The 16927-nt window shown below is 38.3% G+C and overlaps 1 protein-coding gene across 1 annotated transcript; it reads right to left on the minus strand.

Annotated features, from left to right (window-relative positions):
- Positions 1–334: 334 nt before the first annotated feature.
- LOC114784337 (myosin heavy chain, fast skeletal muscle-like) lies at positions 335–12809 on the minus strand. Its single transcript, XM_028969650.1, has 41 exons — positions 12747–12809; positions 12353–12400; positions 11972–12195; positions 11461–11604; positions 11228–11384; positions 11096–11123; positions 10906–11017; positions 10720–10812; positions 10511–10574; positions 10328–10426; positions 10150–10253; positions 9904–10042; positions 9620–9738; positions 9387–9536; positions 9137–9307; positions 8740–9046; positions 8578–8651; positions 8359–8446; positions 8150–8267; positions 7839–7962; positions 7600–7736; positions 7251–7506; positions 6924–7166; positions 6663–6839; positions 6368–6513; positions 6168–6258; positions 5689–6078; positions 5485–5611; positions 5177–5295; positions 4897–5093; positions 4623–4806; positions 4360–4525; positions 4157–4281; positions 3760–4068; positions 3462–3665; positions 3244–3369; positions 2990–3160; positions 2128–2232; positions 1958–2053; positions 549–680; positions 335–463 (listed from the first exon to the last, which is right to left on the minus strand). Exons 3-41 carry the CDS (start codon positions 12173–12175, stop codon positions 443–445), a joined length of 5817 nt encoding a protein of 1938 aa, XP_028825483.1. The 5' UTR covers positions 12176–12195; positions 12353–12400; positions 12747–12809; the 3' UTR covers positions 335–442.
- Positions 12810–16927: the final 4118 nt, after the last annotated feature.

The raw sequence follows: 16927 nt of genomic DNA on the forward strand, positions 1-16927 counted from the left end.
ACAGTAAGGTCAGACTGTCAGCACTGATGCTCCACATATATGTGACTGCACAAAAGATTGTACATCCAGCTGTTTTCAGACAAGTTCTTAGATGTGCTTTCTTCTTATTGACTTGTGAATCATAAAAGCGATATTTTATAACCCAGAGGGATTGCACATTATCGTAATCAATATTTCACATTTTATTTTCAGAAACTTATGTTAAATTTCATTTTCATTTCATGTTTCAAAGAACAAAAACCTCAGTTTATGTTTGAAGATAACTTACTCTAATTGTTCAGTCAAGATGCATGTGAAGTGGTTCTTTTAAGAAAAAAAAGACAGTGCACCACTATTACTTTACCAAGTATATTTTATTAGCTAGGTACTGTATTGGCAAAAGAGTGAAAACACAGCAGAACATCATATTATATGAGTGTGTGTTGTGCTCAGACGCCATTGATTATTCTTCTGCCTCCTTGCCCTGTAAAGTGGAAGGATATATATTTTTATTTAATTATGAAATATTCCTCATCATTGAAAATGTTTTATTACTAAAAAATATATACCCGGCCAGCCTCCCGGCTTTTGGCTCTCAGCTTGTTGACCTGGGACTCAGCAATGTCAGCACGTTCCTGAGCTTCTTCCAGCTCATGCTGCACCTTCCTGAACCTGGACAGGTGAGTGTTGGCTTGTTCCTCCTGCAGATAAAAGCATATTAAGACTCTAAAGAAGTGAACTACAATTGAGGCCAAAATTATTATTATTATGGTACATTTTTCTAAATGTCTTCTCAATGTTTGCAGCATTGATAAAACTTGATACAACAAACATTCACCATATTCAGTAGCTTTTTCCTACATTTTAAAATATTAAATAGATTTTTGATTATGTCAAATATAAAAAAAAAATTGGGTGGTCAAAAATCTTAGCCCCATGTGTATGTTTGCTTTCAACACACTAACAGTAATGAACCAATCAGCCTTGAAAACCACACCTGTGCAGTCAACTGGCTTCCTAACAACATTCAATCAGCATAAAAAGACTCCAAGGAACAGGCCACTTGAACAAAGAGAAATATTCTGTATGAAACAAAACTGGCCGTGGCCATATGCACCTGACTTCAAGACCTCAAGGAAAATAGTCAGAGATGTCAACAAGGAGCCCCTTACTGCCAAGATGATTGTTGCTGACCTGGCCTCTTCTGGAGTCAGTGTTTTAAGAAACACAGTTGTTAGGGCTCTTCATTGTTATGGGCTTCAGGGCCATCGTCCCAGAAGAATCCCTTTATGAGGAAGCTGAGGTTTCCGTGAACATTAGAAAGGTAAAGATGAGTTTTGGAAGTCTGAACTTTGGTCTGATGAAACTAAGCTGGATCTGTTTGGGTACATGGATGCAGCTGATGTCTGGCGAAGAAAGGGAGAGGCTTTCCACCCTAGGACAGTTCCCACAGTAAAACATGGTGGTGGGAGCATCATACTTTGGGGCTGTATTGCAGCCTCAGGGAGCCTTGCTCGGGTGCATGGCATCATGAAAAAAGAAAGTTATTTTTACATTTTAAGGGACAATATCTCCCAACAAGACAATAACCCAAAGAATACATCAACATTAGTCCAGCCGTTCCTCAAGGATACTAAAACCAAAATCCTGAAGTGGCCCGCACAGAGCCCAGACCTCAATTCTATTAAAAATCTGTGGCCGGTGCACAAGGTGAATGTCCATGCTCAGAAACCATGCAATTTGGACCAGCAAAAATGGCCCAAAATAATTTATAAAGTTTTTATACACTTGTTGTTAATGGTCAATTTCATGGTGAAATCAAGAGTGTTGTCTAGTTGTCTAGGCTAATATTTTTTTTTGGGGGGGGGGCTAATAATTTTGCTATTGTTTTTTGCTGCTCTTTCCCACTTGTGGAACTAATAGGATCATCTTATCTTATCTTGATGCATGTTGCTTGATGCTTGATGTTTGTACTCACAGCCTCCTCTGCTTGTCTCTTGTAGGCTTTCACTTTCAGCTGCAGCTTATCTACCAGATCCTGGAGTCTGTTGACATTCTTCTTATCTTCTTCAGTCTGCAGCAGAATGCATTTAAATGCTGATATTGAAACAAATATGAATGCATTTTTACTTTTTTAGCCCTCATTACCTGGTAGGTGAGCTCCTTCACTCTCCTCTCATATTTGCGAACACCTTTAACAGCATCAGCTCCACGTTTCTGCTCTGCTTCAACTTCAGCTTCTAACTCACGCACCTTGAAAAAAGTGGCATGCGTATTACAAAAATTGATACAAAATCTCACCTAGAATGCATTTTTAAGGCATGTGCACTCATTGTTAATGTCACACTTGCCAGACATTTCCCACCTTTAGCGTATTCACACTGCAGGGACTAGGAACAATGAAACTTCTAGGAATGTCTGTTTTGGGGAGCTAATTTAGCTTTTATTTCAAGGTAGAATGTAAAACAAAACACCAGCACCCAGAACTGGGGCGAATGATGGGTTAAATGCAGAGGACACATTTCACTAGATAAGTGTTCCTGGGTGCCACTGGTTTCTGCCAAATCTCAGCTGATAGCACTGAGAGTTGAACATCTTCCGATTTTTTAAGTGAAATATATTTTCATCTTCCTTGGCTGACCACTGTGTATACAGTTCTTAACACTAATTATTCCTTTGTGCTTCTTCAACGGAGCTTGAACGGAACATCTTGAAGCAGCAGTCTGGTTTGAAATCTTTGTCTGGCAAAGACCTTGCTGATGCAGTGTAACTACATGAAACCTGTTTCATTAAACTGCTCCTCACCCAATTAAATGTAAGTTTGATGTTTTATCGGCTTCATACACTCATTAAAAGTAACAAGGTGCTGTTTTTAATGCCTCTGTGTTTGTGTCAAATATACAGAATATTTTAAGAGTATCAATTACAGCTAGATACCCAATGTGCTATTCACCCTGCAGTAGCAGAGCTTCTTTGTAGTTAGTTTTTTTACACCTATTACTATACTTACCCTAGACTCCAGTTTCTGGAGCTGTTTCTTTCCGCCCTTCATGGCCAGATTCTCAGCCTCATCCAAACGGTGCTGTAGGTCCTTCACTGTGACCTCCAGGTTCTTCTTCATCCTCTCCAGGTGAGCACTGGTGTCCTGCTCCTTTTTTAGCTCCTCAGCCATCATGGCAGCCTAAAACAAAGTTTCACAAACATTTTAATTAAATAGTTCATTTTTAACAAATATTGCAATGAATTAAGACTTCCTGAACGCACATCAGTGATGGCCTTCTTTGCCTTGTCCTCTGCATTTCTGGCCTCTTGGATTGCATCATCCACCTCTCCCTGGATTTGAGCAAGGTCAGTTTCCAGCTTCTTCTTGGTGTTAATGAGGCTTGTATTCTGTATGTAACAAAATACAAATAGAAGAAGGAAAACATTGTGATTGTTATACTAATTAACATTTCAGATGTTTTTGCTAGAAATTTGCCAACCTGGGAGTGCAGAAGTGTCACACGCTCACTAGCATCCACCAGTTCCTGCTCAGCCACTTTGCGGCCTCTCTCTGTCTGTTCCAGAGCAGCTCTCAGCTCCTCAATCTCAGCCAGCATCAAGTTATTCCTGCGCTCCACCATGGCAACCTGCTCCTTCATGTCTTCTTGTCCTCTGATAGCTTCATCAAGGTGCAATTGGGCATCCTTACAGAAGAAAATACAGATAAACCAAAAACTTTGAAAGATATTGACATAGAAGCTATAAATGAACACTGGATGTTAGACTCTTTCTACATACCTTCAGATGTCCCTGGACATTTCTAAGTTGTTTCTGGGCTTCAGCTGCTTGGCGGTTGGCATGGCTGAGCTGAATTTCCATCTCATTGAGATCTCCCTCCATCTTCTTCTTGACTCTCAGGGCATCATTCCTGCTTCTGACCTCAGAGTCCAGAGTGCTCTGCATGGAGTCTATCACTCTCTGGCTGTTCCTCTTGATCTGCTCCATCTCCTCATCCTTCTCAGCCAGCTTCCTGTCAACTTCACCTTTGACCTGGTTCAGTTCAAGCTGAACACGAAGAATCTTGGATTCCTCATGTTCAAGGGTGCCCTGAAGATTAAACATATTAAATATTTGAAACTGAAACTGGCATTTTGACATACAATTGTGTTTTTGTGTTAAGTGATGTCTAAATTACTTCTGCTTCCTCCAACGCGGTCTGAATTTCTGATTTCTCAGTCTCCACTGTCTTCTTTGCCTTCTCCAGCTCATGAATGGTCTTTCCAGTCTCACCAATCTGCTCAGTCAGGTCTGAGATCTCCTCTAAAATGGAAAATAATAAATATAGATATTTTCTTTTCAATACACTTGAAAAAGTGTCTGTGTGTCATTGAGACATACGCTGCAGGTTCTTGTTCTCCCTCTTCAGTGTCTCCAGGTGATCCAGAGATTCTTCATAGGAATTCTTCATCTTGAAGAGCTCTGTGCTGAGAGATCTAGCCTCTTTCTGAGCCCCTTCCAGCTCTGCTTGACCTTCTTCATACTTCTGCTTCCACTCTGCCAATACCTGATATGACAGATGTAATATTGTAGATGCCATTATGTCCAGTTTAGACTTGCTCCTAACTGAATCAATATAGAATTAACTCCATCACACTGATCACCTTGTCAAAGTTCCTCTGCTTCTTATCAAGGTTGGCTGCCAGAGCATTGGCCCTCTCCACATCAATCATGAGGTCCTCCACTTCACCCTGCAGTCTCTGCTTGGTCTTCTCAAGAGAGGCACACTTGGAGTTCACAGCCTCAATGGACTCTTCAGCCTCCTGTAGACGCTGAGCAAGCTTTTTCCTGGGAGTAATTTGATTTTAAAAATTGGTTACTACTCTAATTACTTAGGTAAAGAGAAGATAAAGTCATAGATGAGAAATGTTGTGTTACTTGGACTCTTCAAGCTCCTCAGTGCGCTGGATGGCATCAGTTTCATATTTGGTTCTCCACTGAGCCACCTCACTGTTGGCCTTGGACATTCCACGCTGCAGCTCAGCCTTGGCCTCTTGTTCCTCTTCAAACTGCTCTCTGAGCAGGTCACAGTCATGGCGAGCTGATTGGACAGCATGAGCCAGAGCATTCTTGGCCTTTTAGGAGCATTGCAAATTGAAGAGTATTTGCATAGAGAAATTCATCATGTGATATGTATAATAAATTATGATGGTTTTACCTTTACTTCCTCTTCAATGTGTCTCTTGAGCTCCTCAATCTGTTGTGTGTAAGCTTGTTTACCTCTGGTCAGCTGGGACACAAGAGCTTCTTTCTCTTCAAGCTGGCGGCTAAATTCACCTTTTGAATATAAATTTGAGTGTTATCGTTGCAGTAAATGTTCAAAATGTTCAAATACAACTAAATTTAGCATGTTAGTTTGTTCAATTTCCAAATATTCAAGATCAGACATGGGATTAATTTCCATTACCTGATACAGTATTATAAAAATACAGTTAATTAACACCTACATCTGTGTTGTTTTCTCACCATTTTCCGTTTGAAGTCTTGCTTTCTGGGCATTTAAGTCATTCAGCTGGCGAATATTTTCATCGTTCTTACTCTTCAGTTCACTCAGTTGGTCCTCAAGGGTGCGGCACATTTTCTCCAGATTTGCCTAAGAATATTTTACTTTAGAATTTCTGAATTTATGTCATGTTATGTTTTATTTTGCCTATTTTGCTTAACACTAACCTTTGATTTGGCAACAGCCTCCATGTTGCTGGATAGGTCATCAATTTCCATCTTGTATTCACTCTTCTCCTTCTCCAGCTTCTGCTTGACACGCTGAAGGTTGTCGATTTGCTCTCCCAGCTCTGCTACAGTGTCGGCCTGCTTTTTGCGCAGAGCTGCAGCAGTAGCTTCATGTTGAAGGGTGGATTCTTCAAGATCACGACGCAGCTTCTGGAACTCGGCCTCACGCTTCTTGTTCATCTCAATCTGAGCAGCGGTGGCTCCACCAGCTTCCTCAAGCCTCTCACTGATCTCCTCAAGTTCCCTGGAGAGATCAGCTCTCTGCTTCTCGACCTTAGCCCGAGCAGCGCGTTCAGCTTCAATTTCTTCTTCCAGCTCCTCAATCCGGGCCTGACAGAGGTGAAATATTTCTTGATGTAAAGAGTCGTGATTGAAAAATTACAATGATTAACAAAATGCTCATAAAAGCAACAGATCACCTGGAGTTCTTTAATCTTCTTCTGAAGCTGGGCTCCCAATGTTTGCTCATCCTCAATTTTGCTAAGAAGTTGACTTATCTCAAAGTCCTTTCTGTGTGGTGGAATATGGATTTAAATGAATAATTTGGTGTTGTGTTGTGTTAGTTTAGGCTACACAATAAATGTATTCATGATTAAAAATTGTTCTTTTAAATTCTTACTTTTTGATCTTTTCCTCAGACTGTTGCTTGTCATTCTCCAGGTCCATGATTGACTCCTGGGTCAGTTTCAGGTCACCTTCAAGCTTTCTCTTGGCTCTCTCTAGGTCCATGCGGAGCTTCTTCTCTTGTTCGAGAGAGCCCTCCAGCTGTCACAGGCAAATACATTTCATGCATATTGGCTTTTGTCAGGAATTATCCACATTGTGGTAGATGGGCAAGCACCACATTGTGTGTTCATTTTCTGTGATCCCTCATCCTAGGGGTAATGTATCACATGTATCACTTTTTTACTTACATCATCAACTTGCTGCTCCAGTTTGGTCTTTGCTTTGGTCAGAGTATTGACTTTGTCTTCCTCTGCTTGGAGATCATCAAGAGTCTGCTGGTGTGCCTCTTGGAGAGCTTTCTTCTCTTTGGTTAATTTGGCAATGCTCTCATCCTGAGAGGTCATTTCCTCTGTCAGGTTTTTAACCTGTTTATATGTGTAAAGTCACAATATTCTCAAGGAAATCTATCATAGAAAAATAGAAGGTTGGTCAATAATCATTATGCAAACCTTGTTTTCAGTTGCATGTTTCTCTTTCTCCACTTTAGCCAGTGTGAGCTCCAAGTCATCAATGTCTTTCTTCAGCTCAGAGCACTCGTCCTCCAGCTTTCGCTTCTTGGCTGTCAGCTCAGCATTGATTTCCTCTTCATCCTCCAGCCTCTCAGTAGTCTCTTTAAGTTTGGCTTCAAGCTGTATTTTGCTCTTAATCAGACCCTCACATCTCTCCTCAGCGTCAGCAAGGCCCTCAGATTCCTGATATTGATGAAGATAATATCATTATTAATTTATACATTGTTCACCATATGGTTAAATTTTGAGCAACCATCTTTTACTTACAGATGCCACAGCCAACTGCAGGTCATTCTTCTCCTGCATCAAACCAACCATCTTCTCTTCAAGCTCTTTCTTTTTTGCTAGAGCCTTGGCCAAGTCCTCCTTCATTTTCTCATAGTTCTCCTTCATTGCAGCCATTTCTTTCTCAGTTTCAGCACTTTTCAGAAGAGGCTTGATCTTGAAGTACAGCTTCATCCATGGCCAGTGTTTGACGTTCATGAATGAGCGGATGTTGTACTGAATGCTAAAGATGGACTCTCTGTTCAACGAGCAATGAAACATTTATTGTCATGGCTGACAAGTGTGAAATATGATTCATGGTTCATGATTCATATGTTGTTGAGTTAAGTACCTCCTTTCCATCATCTTGACAAACTCCCTTCTCATCAGGAAGCCACGGCATAGAGCCTGAGTCATTGTGACCAGCTCAGCCAGTTTCTCATCTCGCATCTCTTCAAGGGTACCTAGCAGGCCAGCTTTGAAGAACACCTGCATTGGAATTAAAAAATATATATTTTTATTAAATCAAATAATAAAAAATTGTATTGCATGGATAGCATTTAAATTAACATTTTTACACAGTTATTTTACTTTGGTGTGCCCAAACTTGTACTGAGAGTGGTCGACATCGATAGACCCCAACAGTTTCTCAGAAGCTTTTTTGTTGTCAATGAACTGTCCTTCGGGGATGACACTGGCATTCAGTACTTTGTATCTGCAAAATGTAATAATCATTACACTGCCATACCTTCCAAAATACAAATTAATTATACTGATGAAGACAGTTTGAGTGGCGCACACCTTTATGCATCTTTTTTTACTTGTGTAAGACAATATTAATGGGCCAACAGTGGTATACATGCAAACAAAGCTTACTATTTCATGCATTATTATTTAAATACCTCTGCTTGAAGTCACCATAAAGGATTCTACTAGGGAAGCCTTTCCTACATATTCTAATCCCCTCCAGCACACCATTACACCTCAGCTGGTGAATGACCAGAAAATTCTCCATCAGACCTGAATAGTGCAAATAAACAAATATGATTGATACACATGATGTAATGTAGAAAAGTGATTTCAAAGTATTACTAAGGAAAAGTTTACACACCTGGTGTCTTGGATTCGTTAGGAATCAAGCAACGAACAAAATGAGGATGAGTGCTCCTCAAGTTGGTCATCAGCTTTCCCAAGTTTTCCTATGAGTGTTTGACATTGTATAAAGAGAAGCTCAGTGGTCTCACATATACTTATTAAGGAAAAACAATCAATAGGTTACGTAGCTGCACTTTTAACATACAACTTAGTTTAAAAAAAAAATTGTGCATACCCTGAAGAGAGCAGATACAGTCTGGAAAGAACCACCCTTCTTCTTTCCACCTTTTTTGCCACCGCCACCCTCAGCTGTTTTTTTAGTAAACAAAAAAAAATACTGCCACAAATGTACAGATGCATGTTTAATATCAAGAGAAAGAACTTCAAATAATATTACCCTCAGCACTTGCATGTGATGCATACAGAAAAGCCAGCAATTTATTTGCTGATTTTTGATAGAGCTGCACAACAGAGTCATTCAGGGGGTCCTTGTTCTTGTCCAGCCAGCCCATTATGTTGTAGTCCACAGTACCAGCATAATGCACCAGGGAGAAGTGAGCTTCTGGCTTGCCTTTTACAGGCTTGGGCTTCTGGAAAGCATTGCATTTTCCAAGGTGCTGGTCATACAGCTTATTCTTGAAGGTAGTGTCTGAGGCCTTAGGGAACATACACTCCTCTTCAAGGATGGAGAATATACCCATTGGCTGTGAATGAAAATCATTTTTGTGCATTCAGTGCAATTGCCAGTTTCAGCAGTGGTAGAACTTTATGTCACTTAAATCCATCCATCTTACCTTCTCAATAAGCTCAATGCAGGCAGCCAAGTCCATACCAAAGTCAATGAACTCCCATTCAATTCCCTCTTTCTTGTACTCCTCTTGCTCCAGCACAAACATGTGGTGGTTGAAGAACTGCTGCAGTTTCTCATTGGTGAAGTTGATACACAGCTGCTCCAGGCTGTTGAACTGTTTCAAAAAAAGAGAATTAGTAACATTTCAAACAGACTTAAGTGTATATAAGACTGTGCATTGACGAGACACTCACATCAAAGATCTCAAATCCAGCAATGTCCAGCACACCAATGAAGAATTGTCTGGGCTGCTTAGTGTCCAACATCTCATTGATACGGACGACCATCCACAAGAACATTTTCTCATAGACAGACTTGCAAAGAGCTGACACAGCGTTGTTGACCTAGTTTTGAACACACACATTTGTGATTCAAAGTTGTAAAGAAAGTTTGGTGCATTTTGTAGTGCAACTGCTGAAAATCTTACCTGTGGAACAGTTTGACCCTTGGTCACAAATTCATTTCCGACTTTCACTCTGGGGTAACACAGAGCCTTGAGCATGTCAGCAGAGTTCAGGCCCATGAGGTAGGCAATTTTATCAGCCACTGCAAATCATATGCATGAGTAGTACAGTAAAACTATCTAATCAGGTATTGTCTTTCCAAGGCATGTCCTGTCATTTTTGATATTGGATCAGATGGGACTGATCGTAGATGTGAAATTGATTTTGATCTAGATTAATGTCTTAGCAATACAAAAGCCTTATTTACCCTCAGTGCCATCAGGCTCAGCCTGCTCCTCTCTTTGCTTTTGCTTGAACTTCATGTTCCCATGATGCATTACAGCACCAGTCAGCTTGTAGATGCCTATTTTCTCTTCAGGACTGAAGCCCAGAATGTCAATGGCCGTCTATAAATGTTATTCATTAACATAATCATTAACACAATTGACAAAAGTATGTATTAACTAACAATTAACTAACAAGTATGTATTAACTAATAACAATTCCCACTCACGTCTGTCGCAATGAATTCCTCAACATCATTGATACTCTTTACAGAGATTTCGCCCTGACTGATCATGGGATAGTCATATGGGTTTGTGGTAATAAGGAGTGCCTCTGTAAGTATATAAAGTGGTAAGTAGTATTCATACCAAATCTGAGCAATTTTTGTCAATGTACCATTTCCTCACCCAGCAACTCAGGCTTGTGCCCAGTCATGAGCTGGTAGAAGATGTGGTAGCTTCTCTCAGCAGACAGCTGGAATGTTACTCTTGACTTTTCCAGTAGATCTGTAAAGTGGGATTTCAGAATTGTGGTAACACTCACTTTTAACTCATAGCAAAGAGAAACTGAAATCAAAGAATGAAACTTACATGTTTCAATGTCAGCTGAGGCCAACTTTCCAGTAGATCCAAAATGAATTCTGATGAATTTACCCTGGTCATTTGATAGCAAGAACAATGTAAAAAATAATAACAGAACACTGTATATGCATGTCCTACAAGCATGTATTTTCTATATTTTCTATAGATGTGATGAAGATATACACACTAGTCCAACCAGTTAAAACTGTACCACTTACAAAACGGGATGAGTTGTCATTCCTGATGGTCTTTGCATTACCATAAGCCTCCAATAAAGGGTTGGCAGCAATGATCTGGTCCTCCAGAGACCCCTGTGATCACCACACATTTAGTGGAGAACAGGTGCATCTTAATTAATTACTTATATAGTATATTTGATAATACTATTTGAAAATTTTTCAAACCTGCATTTTACCAGCAGCCGGCTCAGCTTTTTTTCCACCAGCCACAGCAATTGTTGCAAAGTACTGGATGACACGTTTGGTGTTTACAGTTTTTCCTGCACCGGATTCTCCCCTAGGAGTAGATGTTGAGAATGTATGTGCAACCTGTACATTTATACAATATCACAATTTATTCATTTCTCCTACTTACGTAATCAGGATAGACTGGTTTTCTCGATCTAAACAATGAACAACCATTCAAACAGGTTTTGAGTTTATAAATAGTAATGTAAATGATGTACTGTGTTAGTCTTATATTAATATATTTGTCATTACTTCTTACCTGTGAGCATGAACTGATAGGCATTATCAGAGATGGAGAAGATGTGGGGTGGAGCCTCCACTCTCTTCTTGCCTCTGTATGCAGAAACAACCACAGCATCATACACTGGGAGCCACTTGTAGGGATTCACAGTGACACAGAAGAGTCCAGAGTAAGTCTGAAATACAAAAAAATCCTGTTCATTCATACTGCCATAAATATTAATTAATTAATTTAGGTGTATTTGTTCTTACGTAGATCATCCATGCTGCATAACGCTCTTTGAGGTTGTACAGCACACCAGGCTCATGGAGATGGGTCATCATGGCCATGTCCTCAATTTTATCAAATTTAGGAGGATTCATAGGGTAGATATCATCTTCTTTTACAGTTATGGTCTGTGAAAGAAGTACAAAAAATTCACATTTACGGAAGGGTCCTAAGGATTTCCAAATAGTTTTCTTATAAATTGGTGTATTAAAAGATAAGATTACATAAGATAAGATAAGAATTTATACTCCAACAAGTGGAATATTTACATTGATGAATGGCAAATATTACATACAGTTGACACATTCAAATATCACAGTATCACAATAACCAAAATATAAATATTAATATCATTTTTTTTTTAGTATGATAAGCAAATGTAAATGAATGGTAATCCTCTTCAAATGTGGTTGCATTTTGAATAAATAGTGTTTTGGTTGAATCTGAAATATTAATTGCTGATTATTCTGTCATGAATAATAGATGTGTCCTTACTTTTCCACACAGAGTTTTGACTGTGGCTTTGCCACCTTCTTTGCTCTGGAGGACCCCTTTTAGGTACATCTCATTGGGTTCAGCTACAAAGTAGGCTGTTTTTGCATCAAATGGTGTATTCTGGGCCTCAATTCTCTCCCGTTCCGGCTTCCGAAGAAATATGGCTGCCGGGCCGAAGCACTCCATCTCCGCGTCTGTACTCATGATGAGACTTTACTAGACACCTTAATGGAATACATACATTATGTCAGTTAAATGTTTGTCAATCTATGTATCTATCCAAACTAAGCTATGAAAATCTGTTTCAGTCGGTTTACTCTAAACATTAAAATTATGATAATTAATTATTAATATTTCTAGAGCACACACAGGACAGGTTACCTCTGTTTTATCTCCCCTGGGACAACACTGTGGTATGATCTCAGTGCACTGGAAAAATAACATTTGCTCAATAAAGATTTTATGTATAACCGCTTTTGTGGATAAAAGTACAGGACAAAACTACACACTCACAGCACAGCATAAGGTCTATAGGATCCTAAAATGCAGAATTTTATACCAGAGAGTTTTGAAAAATACAAATACATTTCTATCAATTTCTATACTTTCTTACAGTTATATATGTGACTAATACATTTTCCATTCAGTTAAAAAAAAAAAAAAACAGTATCTGGAACAACAATTGTATAGCAACTGACTTGTTATTAGTTCTATTGCTGTGAAATGTACTTTTAATTGTCCAAATTAAAGTGATCAGTCCTAAAGTATCACCCACCTTTGTCAGAGGCAGCCAGGCAGTCACACCAGCAGTCAGAGAAGGAGCTCAGCAACACCCACTTTATAGAGGGATTTATGTAGACTCAGCAAAAGATGCCTGCTCTATTTGGTCAGGTTGGCTTTTGCCCTTGATTGCCATAAATTGCTAATATTATTTTTATCTCAATGACACTCTCAACGACACTCTCAATCTCAATGATAATAATCATTGATAATTGTGTACTTATACTTAAAAGTCTTCAGTGTTAAAAATTGATTATAAAAAGCAAAATGTGTCAATCTAAAGTGTAATAAAATATTTAAGCTCTGTGCATGTTTTAATTCATTTCATTTTATATAATTTGCAATTTATTGAGAGGCCAATCACTTAATTTTGTGCTAAATATAGGTCCATGTTTCTATATAAGGTAGTCAATTTATGAAAATATAAGAAGAATGACTATCCCATCTTTTTATTACACTCTGGCATCCCTGCGTGGATCGTTGTAATGAAGGGTGCGGCTGGAAATGTCTGTGAGTGTACTTTTACATGTCTACCACAAGCCCTGCATATCATGAAAGGTTATTCTTTGAATGTACATTAGACAGAGTGGATGAATGCTGGGAATACTGTTGGTAGCAAAAGACGCAGTATGTGCACAATTTACAACCATTGAGTGTTATCTGCACACTACCATGCAACAGGATACCAGGCCACATCTTTTCAATGGTAAAGGTGACCTTTCCAGAAGGATTGTCCTATACGACTTTGGTACTCTTCAAGGGAGTTTGATTATTTAAAGGCTTGATTTATTATCATAGTGTATCCTTTTGAAATACAAAATTAGATAAAATGTGGTTGTGGTTGTAGAACACAGTGATAACCCAAAGAATGAGGTCATCATTACAATAAAATACGATATCTTATTTTGTCCATTCCGGTGTGTTCTTATTAGGACTAAATACAAATATAGCTGCTTACTCAGCGATGATCCAGCTCTGGTAAATGTCAAGGAGCCTTGCTGTATGGAAAGAGCACAACAGTCTTGGGTCTAATAGTGTCTCTAATGTTTGTCTGTCTCTTGTTTAGTTGACCTTGACACAGGTAATAAGATCCAGATGGCAAGCTTATTCCTTGTCTCATCTTCTACAGAATACATGTTTAACTATATGCCATGAATTATGGGTAAATTTACCGAGTTGTATATTTACAAAATGCTTTGTTCTTGACCTTTGTACTTTGAATTAAATTTGTATTAGTGAAAAATATCAACTCAGATATGGAAAAACATGTTGCTTATTTTTGCATTTTCCTATGTTGGGTTGCATGACTACGGTCCAGACTGATTAGGGTGGAGGTAGATTCATCAGGACAAGAATATTAATCTGTTCTTCTGGCTTTCGCCTGAAGGAAGATTCATCACACTGGTTCAATCTTTCTGAGACATTATCAACTCCCACATGCGTTGCTGTAGACCCATTTCTGTACTCATTTCTGCCAGAATAGAAAAAGGAGAGCGAAAAAGTTTTAAATCTATTTTTTTACAGTTGTCTAAAAATGATTTTTTCTGAGATATGTTTACAGTAACAAAAATGTATTATGCTGATTATAGTATACACATATTTGTTAATTCCTTGATGAGACTGTATTTGTTTTGTATTGCTGGGATCATCATTGATTATGAGGCCAAAAATATAATGGGGACAAGGATGACTGGGTCCTTCATCAAGGATGAACATGGAATGCTACTGCTGCTAGTGAAGGAGCCACAATGGGTGCAAGAATGTGTTCTGGAAAAAAAAATTGTGGTCCAGCTTTTGAATACTAGTCCTGAGGCTGGTTTGTGGACACTCAATGATGTTTTGAAGGACACATGGCCCTACAACAGCATTCTGAAGGATGCTACTTTGCGAACCACTTTCAAACTGGTACTGCAGCACTCTATGTTAAACCTTTAAACAAAGTTTTTTTTATTCTTTCATTCATTCAGTTAATTCTTTAATTAATAATTAGTCATAATTTTCTTGTCTTGATCTCAACAATGTTTGCATGGTTACTATTTTTTTTCACTATGTACCTTGAATGTTTATATCTATTGTATTGAAATGTACATAGTTGTACTCTTTGTAGATCAGTCAGTCCTGTCCTATGGTCCTGGAGCTGCACGGTCAAATTTCATTAAGTTTTACTTGGCTTGAATGGATTAAAATATAGAAACTGCTTGTTTGTGAAATAAGGGCAAGTAAAAAGCTTGACTAATAAAAATATGAAATAATAACAAGCAAGCACAGACAAAAGAAACTTCACTATGAACATATTCCATTTCAATAACCTTTCTGCTAGAATTCCACTAGGGGGAAGCATTTACCAAGTTTTTGCATGTCTTCCAGTGTGTATTGAGATACAGGGTATAGAGTTAACATGTACTTAATAGTAACCTAAATAAATCAAAAGCTTTACAACCTGAATTAATTTCCTTGGTTATATTGCAAGACATTTTAAGCACAAGGAACATTTAAAAAACTATTACACACATTATGTGTAATATAGCTACAATCATATAACAAAATAAAACACTACATACTTTTGAGATTCTTACATTATTGCATTGTGAGTACATGGGGCGGTAGTATGAATAAGAAGACAACCAAGTAATAAATTTAAACCTCACTTACTTCCATTGTGTCCTTGAACAAGACACTTGCTCCAGAGGGACTGTCCCTCTAACTACTAAGAAAATCTTTTTCTTTAATAAAGTCCACAGGAAAACCAGATAATCTCAGTCTTAAATCAGACTACCATTAGCAATTAAATAAAACAAATAATCTGAAATAAAGTGCTGTTGCTATCCATGTAGTACGTAAACATGTCCGCTTTTCCACATTGTTGTACTTTTCTAATAGCGGTTTTCTAATAGGGTTAGAACCCCTTTAACATGAAATCTTATCAGTACTATACATTATCACAAGCTCAGCAATGAACATGTGAAACAGATGCTTACGATGCTTTATGGAAATACAGAAAAAAACAAAGGAAACCAACCAACTAACCAAAATAAACCCACAGGCATGAGGCACAAGGCCAGGAACATAAACCAGTCTATATCAGTCTATAATCCAATGGAAGGTTTATTTCATAAGTGAGAAACAGAACAAAAGAAATCAGAAACACAGCATTTCAAAATTATAAACTTATTTATAAAGTTGTAAATAAATGTTTGATCCCCTATCATTCAGCAAGAGTTCTGGCTTCCAGCTGCATTTTATAATGACAGCCAATCATGTTCAGTCTGGAGCTCCGCGAAAGTGTACATTATCTGTTAACCCCATCATCTCTGTGTGATTATATTAACCTTTCCCCACTACCCAATTCAATGAGCCTGAACTTTTTTCCAAATTTCGGGAGGTGAGCAGAGGTGGGGTGCTACACATATACCCTAAGATATATAAACAGCAAATATAGCTGCTTACTCAGCGATGATCCAGCTCTGGTAAATGTCAAGGAGCCTTGCTGTATGGAAAGAGCACAACAGTCTTGGGTCTAATAGTGTCTCTAATGTTTGTCTGTCTCTTGTTTAGTTGACCTTGACACAGGTAATAAGATCCAGATGGCAAGCTTATTCCTTGTCTCATCTTCTACAGAATACATGTTTAACTATATGCCATGAATTATGGGTAAATTTACCGAGTTGTATATTTACAAAATGCTTTGTTCTTGACCTTTGTACTTTGAATTAAATTTGTATTAGTGAAAAATATCAACTCAGATATGGAAAAACATGTTGCTTATTTTTGCATTTTCCTATGTTGGGTTGCATGACTACGGTCCAGACTGATTAGGGTGGAGGTAGATTCATCAGGACAAGAATATTAATCTGTTCTTCTGGCTTTCGCCTGAAGGAAGATTCATCACACTGGTTCAATCTTTCTGAGACATTATCAACTCCCACATGCGTTGCTGTAGACCCATTTCTGTACTCATTTCTGCCAGAATAGAAAAAGGAGAGCGAAAAAGTTTTAAATCTATTTTTTTACAGTTGTCTAAAAATGATTTTTTCTGAGATATGTTTACAGTAACAAAAATGTATTATGCTGATTATAGTATACACATATTTGTTAATTCCTTGATGAGACTGTATTTGTTTTGTATTGCTGGGATCATCATTGATTATGAGGCCAAAAATATAATGGGGACAAGGA

This window comes from Denticeps clupeoides, chromosome 2, assembly GCF_900700375.1.
Source record: "Denticeps clupeoides chromosome 2, fDenClu1.1, whole genome shotgun sequence".
Lineage (NCBI taxonomy): Eukaryota > Metazoa > Chordata > Actinopteri > Clupeiformes > Denticipitidae > Denticeps > Denticeps clupeoides.

What these genes read in the sequence shown, in the direction of transcription:
- LOC114784337 (XM_028969650.1), bottom strand. Translation starts at nt 12,175, where the DNA reads ATGAGTACAGACGCGGAGATGGAGTGCTTCGGCCCGGCAGCCATATTT. An exon ending in CTGTATCTGCTCTCTTCAGG is followed by an intron (nt 8,447 to 8,577) that starts GTATGCACAATT and finishes AAACACTCATAG; the next exon opens with GAAAACTTGGGAAAGCTGAT. An exon ending in ATGTCCAGGGACATCTGAAG is followed by an intron (nt 3,666 to 3,759) that starts GTATGTAGAAAG and finishes TTCTTCTGTAAG; the next exon opens with GATGCCCAATTGCACCTTGA.